Raw genomic sequence first — 19808 nt, 5'->3', positions numbered from 1 at the left:
AGGAATAGATAGTGGAGAAACCTAAGAAGACTATGAAGTAGTCACAACAAAAGCATGTTGTACCTTTAACTAGGTCAAGCACAAGGGTTCCCCCTGTACAGGCTACAAAAGTTACAAAGCCTAAAGGCAAAAGGGCAAGTGACATAGTAGAACCGAGCTTGCTTGCTAAGAAGACTTACAAGAGATTGATGAAGAAATCCAAGCCACAGGTAGATTCAAATGAGGAGAAGACAGAGTCTAATGACTTGAGTCAATTCAAGGTGGTAAGCCACAATCCCTCTTCTAACATTGATAACTTGTGTGAAGATATTAAGGTCAATGCAGATTTGTTAGGTTTTACACATGTTGATTTTGATAAGTCGAGAAATGTAGAGAAAAATGATATAGAGGAGGCCATATATGACATGATGGTAACTTTTAAGACCACTCCTCTAGAGATTGCCAACTCATTACCAAAGAGTTTATATGAATGAGTTGAGCAAAAGTGGCAATTCAACTTACAAATCGAAAGACAAATTAGGGAAACTACACTAGCCCAATTAATGCCTGAATTGGATAAATAGATGACTGCTAAGGCAATGGAGAAGAATAAAGGGAAATTTGCTCCCAAATATAGGGCATTCCATATTCTGAAGAAGAACATAAAAGATGTGGTATACCAAAGTACATCAATTTGAAAATCTATTTATGGGTCATCCAATAAAGCAATAACTGAGAAAGGTGAACAAGTTGTAGATACTATAAAAGAGAACCTAGTCAAGGAAGGTATTATAGAGGGAAATGAAGGAACAACAGAGGAGACCACAGCTAAAGAAGAGCAACAAGATGCACAGGATGCACAAGTGTCGAGTGTCAGTCCTCCACATACAGACCAAGAGAGTCAAAAGGACTCAGTTATTATCAAGGATATTCTTGATAATACAACACAAAATGTGAATCCTTTGACTGAGGATGATCTGAATAAAATTCTACAAGACTCTACCAATGCAACAATGTTATGCACTAATCCTATATTGGTGAGAGTGGATGAGATTCAAAATGCAGAACTTGCATCTACAGGGGAGAAACAACAAGACACATTAAATGTACCCCCATAAACTATAGAGGTAAAGGAAAAAGAGCCACATGATCTTCAAATAGATCAAAGTATAAACCTGGAATGGAAGGATGTTAGAACTGAGACACCATATGCAACCAATAATTTTCATTCAGATGAAAGAGGCATAAGCACAACCTACAGATACATCAATGCCAAGTCTAAATAGTTCAAGTCTACCAGCTGTAGTGATTGTTGACAAGGATGGAATAGAAGTGCACATAGGTAAGGAAGCAAGTCCTATACCTATTCCACCATCATAGGGTGAAGTCCAGAAGGAAGGGAACAAGCCCAAAGTGGACAAGTTGACTACTACAACTGAGGAGCAAATTTCCATACAGAAATTGGTCACTTTTCCAGTCTCTACATCTCCTATTAGTAGTCAAGCCCTTCAGAGGCCAAGTACACAAAATATTCCATGACAAATATCAAGGTCGAGTTCCAACACACCCATGAGTGTTGATGCTACATCATTTGGTGATGTAACTTTAGATGAAGTGATTGAGCCACCAAAGTTTGATTTGAATACAATTACTATTGAAGAAATGAGCATTCTTCAGGAAGCTCTACAAAGGAAAAAGCAACAAGAAATTTAAGGAGGTAGTATAAGAAAAAGCAAGTCTTGCATGAAATCAAAGACATATTCATTGATCCTTTCAACCTCCTAGAAATAAATGAAGACAAGCCTATAATAGAGAAAATTGTCACTATTGTGGACAAGATAAAGGATGAAGACCTAGATTTTAATGTTAAATTATTAAAATGGGCAAAAAGAAAGTTTCATGCCAAGGTACTGAAGATGACATCTAGTGCTATTACACTAAGATAGGTTGATCTAGCAACCAAAATAGATACTGTGAAGAAGGTTTTAGAGAACATTTTCTCTCTATACACTAAGTTATGCAATTTTGAGCTATTTACAAAAGAGACCCAAAGGGCTATTGACCAACTATAGGGAGATCTACAACTCGCAGGTACTACATTGCAACTATCTCCTGGTCAAATCTAGTTACATTTTTAGAGGTTACTATCCACTCAAGGTAGGCTTGTCAAGTTGCAAGCACATGATGCAAATTTCATATCTACCTTGATCAGTATCCAATCCATGTTGACACCTCACATGGAAGTATTGCACAAGGAACTAGCCTATGCAGAGAAATTGATGAAGAAAGATTTCCATCTTTCTACCCACGATGACTTAGTTGACCTTGCTGCCCATTTAGACATCTAATATCAATCCCTAGAGGCAACGAACAATAATTGGGATGCAACATTAAAGATAATAATGGATCTTCACAAGCCATTTTTGGACAAACATATTGTTAGTGTACCACCCAAATGACATAAGTGTCAAAAAAGGGGGATTATGAAATTTTGAAGGAAAGTGTTTGTCAAAGTAGATATCTACTCAGCGAGAGTAATAGAAGTAGAAATAGAAATGAATCATTTACTCAGGGGGAGTAATAAGGTATGGAAGAGACAATAATTTTCAAATTTTGAGATTTTGAAAGTTTTGTATGGAAGTCGAGTAAAAAAGATACGTAGTTTGACTTATGCATAAAATAAGGATGTATATGCCATGACAAAGTGTTTTTGTCACTCATGTCAAAGGGGGAGATTGTTGATCTCATTTTGGTTTTGATAAGGTAGTAAAAAAACATAGTCATTATCCAACAGAATTATAGTGCAAGCCAAGTGCATAGTGCATGTTGAGTGATTAGAGTCAGCTGAACAATTAGTGTGAGCCGAGTGATCAAAGCATGCCAAGCATAAGTTTCCAAACAATACATGCCGATCAATATGACTAGTTAGTGCTAAGCACCAATATGTACCGAGAAGATAGTATGTGTTGAGTCACTCTAGTGCTGAGTAGTCTATACATGTTGAGTGATTTAGGTGTAGAGTAAACAATGAGTGTCGACCTATCAAGGCCGAGTTCCAACACACCCATGAGTGCTAATGCTACATCATTTGGTGATGTAAGTTTAGATGAAGTGATTAAGCTACCAAAGTTTGATTTGAATACACTCACTATTGAAGAAATGAGCATTCTTTAGGAAGCTCTACAAAGGAAAAAGAGGCAATAAATATTGATGGAGTATAGGCAAAAGCAAGTCTTGGATGAAATCAAAGACATACTCATTGATGCTTTCAGCCTCCCAAAAATAAAAGAAGAAAAACCTATAATACAACAACTTGTCAATATTGTGGACAAGATAAAGGATGAAGACCTAGATTCTAATGTCAAATTATTAGAATGGTTAGAAAGTAAGTTTCATACCAATGTACTAGAGAGGATATCTAGTGCTATTGCACTAAGACAGGTTGATCTAACAACCAAAATGGATAGTATGAAGAAGGTGTTAGAGAACATTTTCTCTCTATAGATGAAGTAATGCAATGTTAAGCTATTTACAAAAGAGACACAAAGGGCTATTGACCACCTACAGGGAGATCTGCAACTCACAGGTATTACATTACAACTATCTCCTGGTCAAAGCCAGTTACATTTCACAGGTTACTATCCACTCAAGGTAGGCTTGCCAAGTTGTAAGAATAGGATGAAAATATCAGATCTACCTTGATTAGTATCCAATCCATGTTGACACCTCACATTGAAGTATTGCACAAGGAACTAGCCTATACAGAGAAATTGATGAAGAAAGATTCCCATCTTTCTACCCATGATGACTTAGTCGACCTTGTTGCCCAGCTAGACATCCAATATCAATCCCTAGAGGCAACCATCAACAATTGGAATGCAACATTGGAGATAATAATGGAGCTTCACAAGCCATTTTGGACAAACACATTGTTAGTGTACCACCCAAATAACATAAGTGTCAAAAAAGGAGGATTATGAAATTTTGAAGGAAAATGTTTGTCAAGGCAGATATCTACTCAATAGGAATAATATAAGAAAAAAGAGAAACAAAGCATTTACTCAGGGGGAGAAATAAGGTATGGAAGAGACAACAATTTTTCAAATTTTGAGATTTTGAAAGTTTTGTATGGAAGCCGAGTCATGAAGATACATTGTCTGACTTATGCATAAAATAAGGATGTATATCCCATGACAAAGTGTTTTTGCCACTCATGTCAAAGGGGGAGATTGTTGATCTTATTTTGGTTTTGACAAGGTAGCGAAAAAACACTTAGTCATTATCCAACATAATTATAGTGCAAGTTGAGTGCATAGTGCATGCCAAGTGATTAGAGTGAGCCAAGTAATCAGTGTGAGCCAAGTGATCAAAGCATGCCAAACATAAGTTGTCAAACAATACATGCTGAGCAATATGACTAGTTAGTGTCAAGCACCAGTATGTACCAAGTAGATAGTATGTGTCAAGTAATTATAGTGTCAAACAGTCTATACATGCCAAGTGATTTAGGTTCTAAGTAAACAGTGAGTTCTAAGCTATTTAGAAGCCAAGTTACAACATTAAGAGCATAGTGAAGGTTGAGCATCAGAGCCTTTGGATGCCGAGTGAACAGTTTTTGGCATAGTTGTTAGTTATGGCACAAACTCCTATGTAAACTATTTTTGGCTGACATAATCATGAATTTATGATTATAAGAGATAAGTATGGAATCATATTGCAAATCCCTATTTAGTTCATGCAACCAATCATATCAAGGGAGTTTTAGGCAACAATTGGAAGCAAACTTAGCTGTTGATTTTGACCTAGCCCATCTCCACCATTGTTTATTTAAGAAAGGAAAACCCTGAGAAGTTTATCATTGTGAGAGGAGGCAAACACTAAGTATTAAGAAAGCATTCATGGTGGCTATGGTGGCTATGACAAAGTTATGTAATGCATAAGTAGTTAAGAGGAACATAGACAAACAATGAAAGGATTAGGAAAGATAGATCTGATCAAAAGGATCAAGAGACAACCAACAAAGAGAACATCTGACATTAAGCATCAAAGTGCTAACTGAAAGATCATGGTGTTGAATCATTCTAATAGCTGATATAGAGTAAATCTCTTAATAGAGTAGTCCTAATAGGCTATTGTAAATCTCTTAACTAAGTGCTTACTTAATTGTGAGTTGAAATCCTTTAGCAAGGTGAGACCTAATAGTCTTTGTAAGCCTTTGACAAGGCAAACCCCTCACAGGGTAGATCATAGTTTATGATCAAACACTTTGTGACCATAATTGGTCACACTTTATAATTGCAATAGTGAAGATTTGTGGGTGTCATCCCCACCCTAGTTTTACTTTCTCATTGGAGGGTTTCTGGGTAACCAATTTATTGTGTTATGTGTTATTTACTTTATGCTATGGATGTGATGCATGTTAAGTTATTTTAGTTTATATGTTAAGTTATGAGATGGATATTGGTGATATGTTTTAGAGGCAAAAGTTTTAAGTGTTGATTCACCCCCCTCTTAGAACTTACTTTCCCATTGTTATTTCCAACATATATCTATATATAATAGATAATGATGAGAAGTGATACATTGTGTAGATCTTGACTTATAGGTGACTATGCATCCATCCCTCAACCACATTAGGCATGTTAAATAGAAATAAAAATAGACATGTGCACCATACACATTCAAGTATGAGGCAAGTACAACTAATAACTATGAATATAAATAACATCATATCCTAACATATAAGCTGTATTATCATAAATATAACTATAATTATCATTTGAAAGTACATAGTAAGATATCATCATAAATATATCTCTAACCTTCAACTAAAAGCACAAAATATCTCATTATCATTAGAAAGTAATCATCATTATCCACTAACATGATAAAGAACAAAGAGATAAGGGATCCGTTAGATAAATGAGAAATAATATTCAATATATGCCCAAAGTAATAGATCTTTTATAAAAAAATGCACCTTTGAGAAAGCATAAGGTTGCAACTTGGGACATAATTTTTTTTTGTTATACAACAATTGCATGCAAGAAAGAACATCAAAGAATAAAAGTTCATAAGGGATGTTGGATTTTCTGAATAAGAAAGGAATATGACACATTATGATCCCCTAAGTGGTTTAGATTTATATTAGAGACATTGTTTCAAGAAAACATTAGATTACACTCAAGGTTAATTATGCCAAGAGGCATATACAATGGGAGCAACAATTCCCAGCACAAGAATATTCCAAGGAATAATCTATGTAAGGAAAAAATATTGGATGAGAGTTTAAAATGAAATTTACTTTTTAAAATTAATTTAAAATTGTAAATGTCATTTGACATTCACAAAAATGTTAAAAACCAAATTAAAATATGTAATGTCATTTGGCAATCATAATTATTAACAATAGGCAAAGAAAATAAATTTGATGGGAGTTACAAACAAAATTTATATTTAGAAATTAGTTTAAAATAGATTCCTTGTCAATAAGAAAGAAAAGGGAGTAGTTACAAAATTTATTATTAAATATAAAATTATCAAATAATAAAATAATAACGCATTCCCAAAATAATAGTTGGCTAAAATAATAGGAATCCAAATGAAAGCTGAAATATTAGGCTTGAAAAAATAGGACCTAAAAAAAAGGGCTGAAAAAATAGGGCTCGAAAAAATATGGTCTGAAAAAATAGGACCCAAAAAGATGGGGCTAAAATAATATCATTAATTTTATTTTATTTTTGATTGATAAAGGGCCAAGGCCTTGATTAATTTTATTAGTTTAATAAAGAATTACAATAGCTTTACTCCATTCAAATGGGCACTGGTAGTAAAGAACGGAGAAGAAAACCTCCAGTCTAGCCCGAGACAGACGTCCTTTATTATTACATCTTAAAAGGGGCATACCTTAGTTAAATCACCAGATATCACTACAAAATTAAATTACATCATGTATAGGGGCATACCCCTAATAGGATTCAACTACTATGTCACAATTATTAATACATTTGTTATGATTCGCCAGATCTAGAGACGAAAACCACCTATGTGAAGTCATTCTTCCCATGCCGAACTCACATTCCTCCTACTCATCTTAATCAATCAATAGGTTTGAACACATATAAAACTGAAAGGAATGAGCCATCCATCCTTGAATTCAAGAGGATCTACTATCTTTTTTTTGTTAATGTTAAATTACCAATTTTATAAAGATCATAAATTTACATCTAATGAATTAAATAAACAAGAAAGGAGAAACCATTAGAAAAATCCTTCACTAAGAAACCAAAAAGATACAATATGAAAAACTCTCGACTTCCTCTAAGTAGTTTAACCATCATTAATACCATAATATCTCCTCTAAAATGTAAATATCTATGTCTAAAAATGTCTAACCAATTCGAGAAAAAGAGAATGAAAGGAAGATAAGACGAGGTCAAGATAATATCAGGACCAATAAGATAAATAACATACATTTGTTTGTTGACATAAAAAATAATCCAGAACAGTCTAAACCCATAATAAACAGAGTTAGGCCATTACTTCCATGCCCAAGAATCAGAAACATAAACAAAAAAGGAAATAAATCTATGAAAACCAGTAAAGTAAACCATACTTTGGTATGAAACCACTAAATGGATCAAAAAAAGGAAGTCTCCACATACATATAATCACTACAACAAGAACATAGAGAGCCACATAGTTCAAAGATTCGAGAAGGAAAATAATACAACGAATGAGCCTACGAGACAAATGATAACTGTATCATTGCCTTTGATATTTGCCACTCAAAAAATTGTTAGCATTTCTAATAACTAAAAAAGGGATTGGAGAAAAGATCTAACTACTATACTAACATATATTTACTAGAATTAAATGTTTCACTAACTTAAAAGAAGAAACCACCATTATTCTTCCAAGAAATACCAATCAAACCATAAGCTAAAATAATATGATAAGGGCTATAAGACAGAGGGATCCTAAATAGCTCTAAAAGCCTACATACCAAAATCCAGTTAATTTAAAAACAATTGAACTGAATGTCTTAACTAGAGTTTAGATATGTACTGCCAAACCCATAAAGGCTCACCTACAGAATCCTTAATAGATCATTTCTAAAACAAGGCAAAATAAATTTGACATAATGATAATGTAGACAAAATTATGAGGAAACTGCTTATATAGAGTTCCACCCAGATGAGAAAGTTACCATTCAAGGTGGAGATGCCAGAAAACATTGACAATCCACTACCAAATACAACACATAAATGCATCCATTTTAAGAATTTAAATGAAATGCCTACCTTAAGCGAATAAATTATATAGCTAGGATATAAAAGAAAACCCTAGAAGTAAATGAACTAGATCCAACCATGCTGATAAAAACCCTACCATGGAGTAGAGAACCTAGAAACTAAAAGCCCTATGAGCATTCATAAACAAATTTAAAACAGAGATGAAATTAAACAAAAGAGCGTTCGCGATACAGAGTAATATATATAATATTGATAAAAAAAGGAACATTTCAAATAAGTCTTAGGGTTCCTTGCTAAAAAAATAGAGTTACAACTTAGAAAACTTATACAACGTTAAGTATTAGGGATTATTACATAGCTATCTTAACTATATTGCATTTGCATTACAACCCCAATGAACTAACCCTTATCAAAATAGATCAAAAAGTCCTTGAATCCCTTTGAATCAGTTCTTTCAATTCTAATATACATTATTACTTGAGAGCTAAGAAAAGAGTGAGGAACAAAACAAAATCTAAGCTAGGAGCCCAGGATTATCCTAGGAGAGATGTAGCGTTACTAACGAGCAAGGAATTGACTCTGTCCACCCCCAAGTTTTTTAAGTGATCCACTATTTGATTTCCTTCCCTAAAAATATGGCAAATCCTGCAGTCTTCAAGCTTGTCCAATAAAATGAGGACTTCTTCTAGTTGAGAATTGAGAACCCAATTAGGGGTAGATCATTTTCTGATAGCATTGAGGACAATTTGTGAGTCTCCTTCAATTACAACTTTATAAAATTTAAGCATGAGGCATAGTTGAAGACCTTGATACAAAGCTTCAAGTTTTGCTAGATTGTTAGAGGTTGGCTTGATAGCCATAGCTTTTTTAGCTATCTAGTGTCCAGAATCATCATTAATGATACATTCGATACCGGCTATACCTAGATTTCCATGAGCAGCTCCATCAAAATTTAATTTGACCCAACCATTTGGTGGTGGCACCTATCTGCAATTTTTTCTGGCCTCTTTATTGTTTTTCATATAGAATAGTGGAGGATTGATCAAATTGGACCAATGCTTCTTCATAAGCTTGTCCCAACTTGAGAAGGATCCTTCCTCTAACTAAACATTCCTAAGGTATGAGTTGGTCATCTCAGTGATACAAGCTTCTATTTTAGAGATTAAATATTTTGGCTTCATTTCCACGTTGCGAAAAATGTGACGATTCATTTCCTTCCAAATTTCCCATGCCACAATGGATGGAGAAATATTCCATAACTTTTTGTATACACCCTTAACCAAATTTGAGGGCCAACCTTTAATTAGATCAGACAGGGATTTTGGGAAAGGGATAGAACAACCCAACATATGCCTGAGCCATTCCCAACAATTTTGGGAAAAATGATAGTTGAACAATATGTGGTCCGCGTCTTCAAAATTTTGTTTACATAAAACACACCTGGATGGACCCTGAATATCAAGTTTAAATAACCTATCCCTGGTTAGGATCCTATTTTGGATAGCTAACCATAAAAAGAATCCAACTTTTGGATGGTATGAAGTATCCTAGCAAAGCTTTAACAAGATACCCACTTTCTCCAATTTTTGGGATTCTAAAATAACCCTATGTCCATTTTTAACATTATACTTACCAGCATTAGATGTTTCATAGATTAATACATCTCTCTTATCTGATTGTTTAAGCTTCCTATCTTCTAGTAACTTCTTGAAAACTTTAACTGTCTCAACATTCAAGCCCAAACCCTCTAGAGATTTCCACGTCCATTTAGGGGCCCCATCTATATACCCAGGGTCTTGTAATCCCTAACTTTGTTACCCCATAGATCAATCAACTTGTTTTCGAAGTCCGTAGAGATATTGCTCTAGAGGAGGGGAGGTTGTCCATCCCAGGAATCCTCCCAGAAGAGGGCCTCATCACCCTTGCCTACATCCCAAGTTAAATATTTGCAGATCAGCTTATGACATCTTATCATAAAGTTCCAACTTTTGATCCCTTAGGTGGGTTGATTACTCTAAAAATTGAGAGAGGATCATCCACATTAAGATATTTATTATAAAGAATCTTAGCCCATTTGTGCTCTCTTTCGTTATAGAGGCGCCAAATAAGTTTTGCCCAGTTCTTGATCCCTAATTCACCCAAGTCCTTGGGTTTACATATGCTATCCCATTTGATAAGAGCCAATTTATTTTCTTCTTCATGGTCCCTCCACAGAAAATTCTGCATTTTGGAATCGAATTTCTGGCAATTCTGCTTAGTTAAAGGAAGACAAGATAAAGGGAAGGTTGGAATGGCTGATAAAACTACTGGGACCTTGGTACATTTTTTGGCCTTTGTTAGCCATTTTGTAGGGCCCATTTACCGTTGCACCAAAAGTCATGACTGTTAGTGAACATGGAACACCACATAATTAACCACCTGTGGGCAAGGGAGCGCGTCGCATCACCCAACAATCTCCCCCTCGACGCGCATACCAGGTGCTTACGCGGGTCGGGAAGGCACCGGGGAGATTTGAACCCATGACCAGGCCAAAACCAGGCTCTGATACCAATTGTTGGGCCCATTTACCGTTGCACCAAAAGCCATGACTGTTAGTGAACATGGAACACCACATAATTAAAAATACCCAACCCTAAGCCCTTTTTATACAAGTATTAAACCGCTTTAGGGTTATAACATGTCGGCCATATGTCGGCCATAATATGTCGGCTACCATGTCGATGTCGGCTACTTCCAAAAAAATTTTTTTTCGGGCCGATGCCCCGAACCCCACTATTTATGAAGTATGTACAGTACTTTCCTGATCAGTCACCACAATCTAACAATCTCCCACTTGGGGACTGATCAGGCTCCACACTAAACAACAATCTCCCACTTGGAGACTGATCCTGTAGCAATACAACTACCGCATGGGGCTCCCACTGGATCAAACCACCCTGGACTCTGTTGTTCTTTTATTCACATTTAGTCTAAAAGACCAACTGAAGCTGAAGAGGAGTTCAGCTTCTCCCTTGTGACAACCTTTGTCAACATATCTGCTGGATTTTCATTGGTATGTATCTTCTCCAGCTTTAACTGTCCATCCTCCAAAACTGACCAAATGAAATGGTACCGCAACTGTATGTGTTTGGTCTTAGAATGCAGAGCTGAATTCTTAGCAAGATGAATGGCACTCTGACTATCTGTGAACAAAAAATTATCCTTCTGAGGATGTCCCAATTCTTCCAAGAAGAACTGAAGCCATATCATCTCTTTGGCGGCCTCTGTAGCAGCAACATACTCTGCCTCTATAGTGGAGAGAGCATTAATCTTCTGTAGCCTAGAAACCCAGCTCACGGCTGCCCCACCAACAGTAAAGACATAACCTGTAGTACTCCGCTTGGTATCAATATCCCCAGCCAAATCTGAGTCAACATAGCCTTGTAAATCAGTAGTAGAGCCCCCAAAGTGTAAACACTTATTGGATGTTCCTCTCAAATATCTGAGAATCCACTTGACAGCATTCCAATGCTCAAAACTTGGATGACTCATATACCTGCTAACGACTCCCACTGCATGTGCAATATCTGGCCTAGTGCATACCATAGCATACATCAAACTTCCTACAGCTGAAGCATAGGGTACCTTGGACATCTTATCCTCCTCTTCCTGTGTCTTGGGACACATCTCCTTAGTCAATTTCAAATGACCAAGTAAAGGTGTGGTGACAGCTTTAGCATTCTCCATAGAGAAACGTTGCAACACCTTCTCAACATAATCAGCTTGAGATAGCGTCACCACCTATGGGCAAGGGAGCGCGTCGCATCACCCAACACATTTATCCTTCCAACAACTAAGCTTAGAATCCATTTTTTCCAAAGTATTAACCCAAACTTTACTTGATTTCGTTCCTTTCTCGAGAGCAATACCTAGATATTTGCAAGGAAAGGCACCTCTTTTGTAACCCATTACCTTGCATATTTTTTGTTCTATGAATGGACTAGTATTAATGAAGAAAATATTAGATTTGAGCTCATTAACTTTCTATCTAGAGGCTTCCATATACATTTTCTTGATTTTTTTAAACTAAGAGCCTCTTTGATCGAGCTTTTGCCAGGTAAGATAGTGTCATTAGCGAATTGTTGATGAGTAATGTTTGACACATTTTTGGTGACCGTTACTCCTAAAATCCTTTGCTTTTTATATGCGTCTATCACTACTCTCCCAAATTCTTTTGCCATGATGATGTAAAGTGAGTGCGATAATGAATCTCCATGTTTGATGCCCCTTGATATATCAAAAAAACCTTCTAGCGTACCATTAATAAGAATGGAAATTTTAGGGGTAGATATAAATTTGAAAATGAGGTTGATCAATTGATGGAAAAACCCAAAAGCTTCTAAATTCTTACACAGGAACCTCCTATTGACCATATCGTATGCTTTTTGAATGTCCAATTTCATGAACATCCAGGCTTCTTTATTTGAGCATGTTGAATGGATAGTTTCTTGGATGGTAATAATACCATAAAGAATAGATCTACCTAGCATAAATCTAGTTTGTTCCTTTGAAATAATTTTAGGTAGTATACCTTTAAGCATGTTCACTAAGACCTTGGAAAAAAATTTATACACAATATTACACAAAGCAATCGGTCTAAAATCACCTGGGGATTTGGGGTCAGACTTCTTAGGGATCAACGTAATAACTGAATGGTTGATTTCAGATAGAAGAGAACCCCCATTTTTGGATGCTTCAATTGCTTTCCACAGATCAGAACCTATAATATCCTAGCATTTTTGGAAGAAGAATGCTTAGAATCCATCTAGACCCAGAGATTTATCTGGATTCATATTGAATACTACCTTCTTAACTACTTCCAAGGTTATGGGTTTGTTTAAACTCTTATTATCTTCGTGAGTAACAATTTTTGGAATTACTTTCAGAAGATTTGCTTGTGCTGCTCTGTTCGATCCTTCATGGTTATTTAAAATATTTTGAAAGTTTTTAATGAAGGTATCTGCAATTTCACCTGGTTTATCAGTTTTAACACCCAAATGATTTTTGATGCATGCTATTATGCTCTTAGATCTATTATATAATGTGGAGTTGGGGAAGAATTTTGTGTTACAATCCCCTTCGGCTAGCCATCTTTCTCTAGATTTTTGTCTCCAGAATATCTCCTCTTTGGAAAGGATATCTTCTTGCCTAGCTAACAATTCTTTTTCTAATAGATAACTATCATTATTCATGCCTTTACTAATTACTTCATAATTTAAATCTTTCAATTGATTTTCTATATCCAAATTTTCTTTAAAAATGTTATTGAAATGGTCCTTATTCCACCTAAGAATACGTTCTTTAAGCATTTTCAATTTGGTGACAAAAACAAACATCTTTGAGCCTTCACAACAATCTTGAGCCCACCATTCTTTGATATTATTGATGAAGTTTGGATCTAAGAACCACATTTTCTCACATTTAAACGGGTTCCTAGTTGGTTTGTGAGGCTCTAAGAATTTGAATCTAATCCAAAAATGGTCGGATCCAGCTGCAGGCAAAATAGAAGACTGAATATTTAGATTGCTAACATCTAGATCTCCCTTTATCATGAACCTATCACATTTTTTCAGTAATATATGCAAAATCCTTTCTCCTATTATTCCATGTGTATATTCCATTATTAGTCGGGGTGTCAATCAAGTTATGTGTCACACACCACTCGTTGAAGTCTTTAGATGCTTGAGATACTAACTCAATACCGCCTACCTTTTCATCAATATTTAAGATTGTGTTAAAGTCACCTCCTAACACAAACATATTATCCTTATGTCTATTCATAAATGAACCAATGTCCTTCCAAACTAATTTTTCACCAATGTTGCTAATCGGCCCATAAACATTAATGAGAGTAAATTTAAGATCTAATTTTAAGCTTTGAACACTACCATTAATCCAATTACTGCTACTATTTAGAATAATTATACAAACCTTCATGGGATCCCAAAGAATACCTAAACCCTAGGAAGCCCCTGTTGATTCTTGAAACATAAAACTCCAAACTCCTATCATCTGATCTATTTTAGCTTTTTTTGACTTATTTAATTTAGTTTCTTGAATTAAAAAAAATCAAAATCAAAGGATTTGAGGTTATGTTTTAATAACCTCTTTCTGTTAGGGGAATTGAGACCCATAGCATTCCAAGTAGTGATCTTCATACCTACTCTGGAAGGCACTTCCCTTTCCCATTGTTGAAAATTTTATCTATCTTTTACTGTTCTCTGTTGTGGCCATCTACTTCCCTAAGTTCCTTTAGTGATCTTCTTCCTCTTTTGCCCTTTAATTTTCCGCATCTAGGAGATTTGAGCCCTTCTTGAATCATATAAATACCTAACTGACCTAGATTAGATCTCACCTTCTGAACAATATCAATCTTCTCTGCTGAATTTTGTTCCTATTCTTTACATTCAGATTCTATGAAATTCTGATTTAAGAGACCAAATTGCTTTTCTAGTTCTAAGTCATGTCCCACTTTGCTATCATTGTTGTTACCACTACTCTTTTGCTTCATATCTGAATCAGATACTATCATCTGAGATTGTCTTGCATAATTATCCTCCCATTCAATAGTTTATAGGTCTTTTTTAAGATCTTCACAGGTGCAGTTGTTCCCACCTAATTTGAGAATCCTCTGAATAAGTTCTTTCTTATGAGCATCCATGCTTTTGTCAATACTTTCAAAGCAAAACACTTGGATTAGTTCATCCCTGAGTTGATCAAGGTTAACTTCTTCTAATTTTGATATGCTCAAATCAATCATTACTAGATCCAAATTACTTTCCTTATTTAGGAATTCATGAAGTTTCTTAATTGGTAGCTTATCTGCTTGCTCATTAGACCTTTCCCTATTTTTATGCGTGTTGATAAGTGTAAATGGTTAGCTAATTGTGGTAGCTGGGGTTTGCCAAAACTTTTTTTTAATGACTGGGGTTACCATGTTACTATCTAGCACCTGAGGCTGATGAGGTTCCCGTTGGTCTGAATCCTTCTGAATATCTCTCTTTACTTTTCTTGTTGGAGGTAAACAAAATATAGTTTTCAATCTCCTCTAGCTTGCCTTCTTGATTAACTCCTGGATCGTTAGCTTGCTGAAATTCTGAATTCAATTCATGATTGTTAGCTTCACAAATATGATTTAACTTGACCTCTGTATCTTTCTCATTGGACATCTCCTCTATCTTCTTATGATAGGCTGATATAGAACTAGGAGACCTTTTCCTTTTTTCCATAGATACCTGTTGTTCCTATGAAGACTAATCTTCTCTATCTCTATTCTTCCTTCTTTTATTTTTCTTATCATTCTTTCTCTATTTCCTGTTATCCACAACAATGCTCTAAAGCCTAGGTCTGCTGCTTATTTTAGGGGACTTTTTCTTATCCCCAACAAAATTCTCTTATTGTGGGGATAGATTGGATTTGCCACTTATTGCAAGATTGGTCTTGTCTAATTGAAGATTCCAATCATCACTTTTTGCTTATCTATATGGACTGCCCTATTGACACCCTTCCTTTTGCCATGTTTTGTAATTTTTCTTTTTAGTCTTTGCTTTTCGCATATCTAAATCATTTCTTATAAAGCAATCTTCTAAATCCTAATCTTCTAGGTTCATCCTAAGTTGCCTTCTTCTTATTAGAGGTAAAGACCTATTTAGATCTCAAGTTTTTGATGACATGTTGAAGGAATGCCTTCTCTCATCATCAAGTCTAATGATATCTGATATTTTGCCCTCATACTTGTGAAATTTTAAGTCATATTTAGATCTATTTGTAATGAGTTTTAAATGTTTGATATTACTTTTATTAATTTGGCATTTGATTAAGAGTTTAACATCATTGCTTTTTTCATATGCCAAGTCCAAACCAATTAGGTTTCCTAAAGATCTACCAATCCTTTTTAAAATGCTTGTGTGGTTTAATTCTGGAGGTATTGAGTTAACTACAAACTAGGTTGGGCTTGTAAACTGTAAGTTTCCTTCATTTCAATTAGGGATCCAATCAAAGAAATGTACAACATGACCTCTAAACATACAGTCATAAACCCTAAGAAAATCCTTTTTAATCAATTCATCACAATAATGAAAAAAGAGAATTCTATTAGAATACTGAGAGATACATACTTGGGAGCCACAAAACTCCTCAAACCGATCAATCAATTTGTGCATTACTGCTATGGGATCATTCCAAAAGGTGAAAAGGCCTACCTCTTGGCATTCTTCCCATTGCTCTTCACTATCTTGATTGTTGATGATGAGAACAATGTTTTCATTTTCTGTCATGGAATGATGGAGGGTTTGAGAGGGCAAAGGGTCCAAATGAAGATGCACAGTCTCTCTACGGTGAGGAGGTATGTAAATGGAGGGGGAAAACAATGAAGGGTGAATCAACGAACGAGATGTAACCTTAGTGCACAGATGGAGAGTGAAACCCTCTTGTTAGGTAGAGAGGATTCAAGTTATGACTAGCATATTTGGTGGAATTGAACACTGAAATCTACTTATCCAGGCTAGATATCGAGTATATTTTGGTTGGGGCAATATCCCTAACTTCATCATATAGATCCCAATTGGATCCTAATGTCATGTTTTCCATCCTCTCTATCTGCAGTTCTGCCAAAGGAGCGAAATAGTTCAAAGTATTGACCCTCGCTTTGCCCTTATAACTTGTCTACCTCTTCCTAATCTGGGTTTGAGGGCTCCGTAACCCCTGGCAAGAGTGTCTAGTTGTTTGTGCATGCCAGGATGGATATCGTTCTGCATTTTTATTTGTGTAGGGGTTAATGAAATTCGTCTGCTTAGAGAAGTTCACTTTTTCCACAATTTTTCATCTGCTCGCCATTTTTTCAATTTTTTTTTCCAATATCATTAAAATTTTAAATATGAAACATTTTTTTTAAAATATGTTTTTGCATGCGCATTCATGCCTATTTTTTTTGGGGAGTGGTGGAATTTGAAACAAATTCATGGAATGTGAAGGGACATCCATTGGGGGATATGATGAGCCTCTTACAAGTTATTAAAAAAGGCTCATCATTTCATTTTCATTTTGTGTTTTTGGAGGGAGGAAGAGGTGAAGATTATTGTAGGAAGAGATTGAAGTTTTTGAAGAGGAGTTGATTGAAGTTTTGGAGTATTTTTTTGCAGGTGAGATTTCTACTTTTATTTTAAACTTATTTTAAATTTAGTTTTTCATTTGGATTTAGATTTAGATGTAGTTTTAGTTTCAAAATTAGTTATAATATTAAACTTTGATTTAGATTTCAATTTTAATTAGTTTCATTTAGATTTAGAATTACATTCAAAATTGTTTAGATTTGCATGTAATAGTTTAGCCTTGCATGTTTGATTTAGATTTAAAATTGCATTCAAAATCTATTTGATTTATATATTTGATAATACTTTTCATTTGCATGTTTTCAATGTACATGTTTCAAATTAGTTTAAGATTTGAATGTTTCAAATTAGTTTTAGATTTGCATGTTTCATATTTGTTTTAAATTTGCACATTTCAAAATAGTTTTGGTTTGCATATTTTAGATTTGTATGTTTCAGAGAAGTTTTACATTTGCATGTTTCAAAAAAAATATATTTTCATGTTTCATAATTAAATGGTATCATTAATTTTTGGATGACAATGTCGCCATATCAATGGAATTTGTATTTCATTAAAGTTAATAATTTATTAAAAATAGACAAATAATATATTTAGTTTATATTTTATCATTATTTAATTAGATTACATATGTATTTTATTTAAGTAGTTTTCATTAAAAAATATGTAGATAACGTAAATGTTTGTAATGTTTAAAAAGTGGAAGGCAATGCCACATATTTCAAACATTGCAATCTAAATGTTTCATTCAAAATAGTTTTGATTTTTATTTATCTTATTTTGAACATTATTCATTTGAAAGAAATTATGTTAATTTCTAATACTTTTTTATTTTGATTATTTATAATATTGGTGTTTGTTTATAATTTTGCAGGTTAATATTTGAGTTATGGATGCCTTGAAGAAAGAATCACACATTATTAATACTAGCCTGACTACTTCAGTGGCCTCAAATGATTTCTTTGAAATTGAGTTTGAAAAATGCCTACAAATAATTAAGGAGTCATACACAACTATAACTAAAGTTGTGGAGAACATAATATTGTCAATTGACTATGTTGAGGAAATGGAAATAATGTAGATGAAAGGTGCAAAAAATTCATACCTGACACATCTGCAAAAGCGGATGGATTTCCCTCAATGACGAAAGAAGTCTTTCACAACCATTGGTCAAATAAACGTTGCAATACAATTCTAATCATTGAAGAATGTGACATGTATTTACACCATTACAGATAAATGCTATGCATATAGTTCATTCTTGTCTCCGATTTCACTCTTTTACTTCTTCTAATTACTTGTATTGGGAATTGTGTTTCCCCATTGTTCTATGTAACTTTCATGAAGAAGAGAACAAGAAAAAATAAATTTATTTTTATAAAATATGTCTTCAATGGACATGGCTACTAAATATGTTAATTAAGAAAGAAAATCATAAGTCTACATAGATGTCCCTCATGATAGGCATATTTATTGATTACAATTCTTAATCATTGCAATAAAACTTGCATTAGCATTATTAAAAATTCAATAATATATAATGTTCTCACATCATCATGGAGAAATAATTTTCATAAAATTGATTCTTATCTATTTTTTACACTTTTTACATCATCTAAATAGTTGTGTTGGGGCTTATAATTCCCCTTTCGTGAAAAAGATACAATTAAAAAATTTCCACTATTCGAGTCATTTTAAAAATCTATATCCCATTTTTTAATCACAGTTCTACTCTAAATACTCCAACACTACACCTAAATCGCATACTTCCCTTAACCATGTCCCTTGTTTTAGTGTAGCATTCAACCACCTATCAACCTTAACCATAACACTAAGTGTTGTATGCACCCTAAAATGGTTGCCTAGACTATGGGCCACCATTCTTCAATTTATCGATTTCCATTCTTCAATTTATCAACTTCCTAAATCAATGCATTGCAATATTTTATTAAATCAATTTAAATCATTTTCCTTGATCAAATTGTAATTAATTTAATTATTTTAATATTTCCTAAGGTTTGATCATCTTATTCTAAGTCTTATTTAATTAAAAGAAAACTTCTCTTTAAATAAAATAAAATAAAATCCCCTTTTAATTAAAAGAAAATCTCTCTTTTAATTAAATAAATAAATCCCCACTTAAATATCTCTTTGCGATGAAAAAGGAAATAAATTAAATAAAAATAAATAAATCCTTTTTTCTCTACACTTTAATGCACATATCTCTAAGTGGGATTCTTTTTTTTTCCTCTTTCCACTTTCTTTTGAAACACTCCTCTTTTCTCATTGGTGGAATTTTGTCTCACATGGATCAAACTCTATTACCCCATATTGGTTGTGAGAAGCCTCCCACCTCCACATTTTCCTTTATAAGGATCCCTCTCCTCCTCATTTTCATATAGAGAGAGATATAGAGAGAAATATAGA

The 19808-nt window shown here is 34.2% G+C and overlaps 1 protein-coding gene across 1 annotated transcript in view; it reads right to left on the bottom strand.

Moving 5' to 3' along the window:
• The window catches only part of LOC149565506 (uncharacterized), a 40281-nt gene extending 24839 nt beyond the window's left edge, over positions 1-15442 (bottom strand). Inside the window, exon 1 of the mRNA XM_089816335.1 lies at positions 15226-15442. Coding sequence (XP_089672461.1) covers positions 15226-15442 — 217 coding nt within the window. The remainder of the gene's footprint in view (positions 1-15225) is intronic.
• Positions 15443-19808: the final 4366 nt, after the last annotated feature.

Source organism: Cupressus sempervirens, chromosome 3 (assembly GCF_028749045.1).
Source record: "Cupressus sempervirens isolate cs-2001-9-10 chromosome 3, ASM2874904v1, whole genome shotgun sequence".
NCBI lineage: Eukaryota > Viridiplantae > Streptophyta > Pinopsida > Cupressales > Cupressaceae > Cupressus > Cupressus sempervirens.
This window is presented reverse-complemented; position numbering and strand designations above follow the sequence as displayed.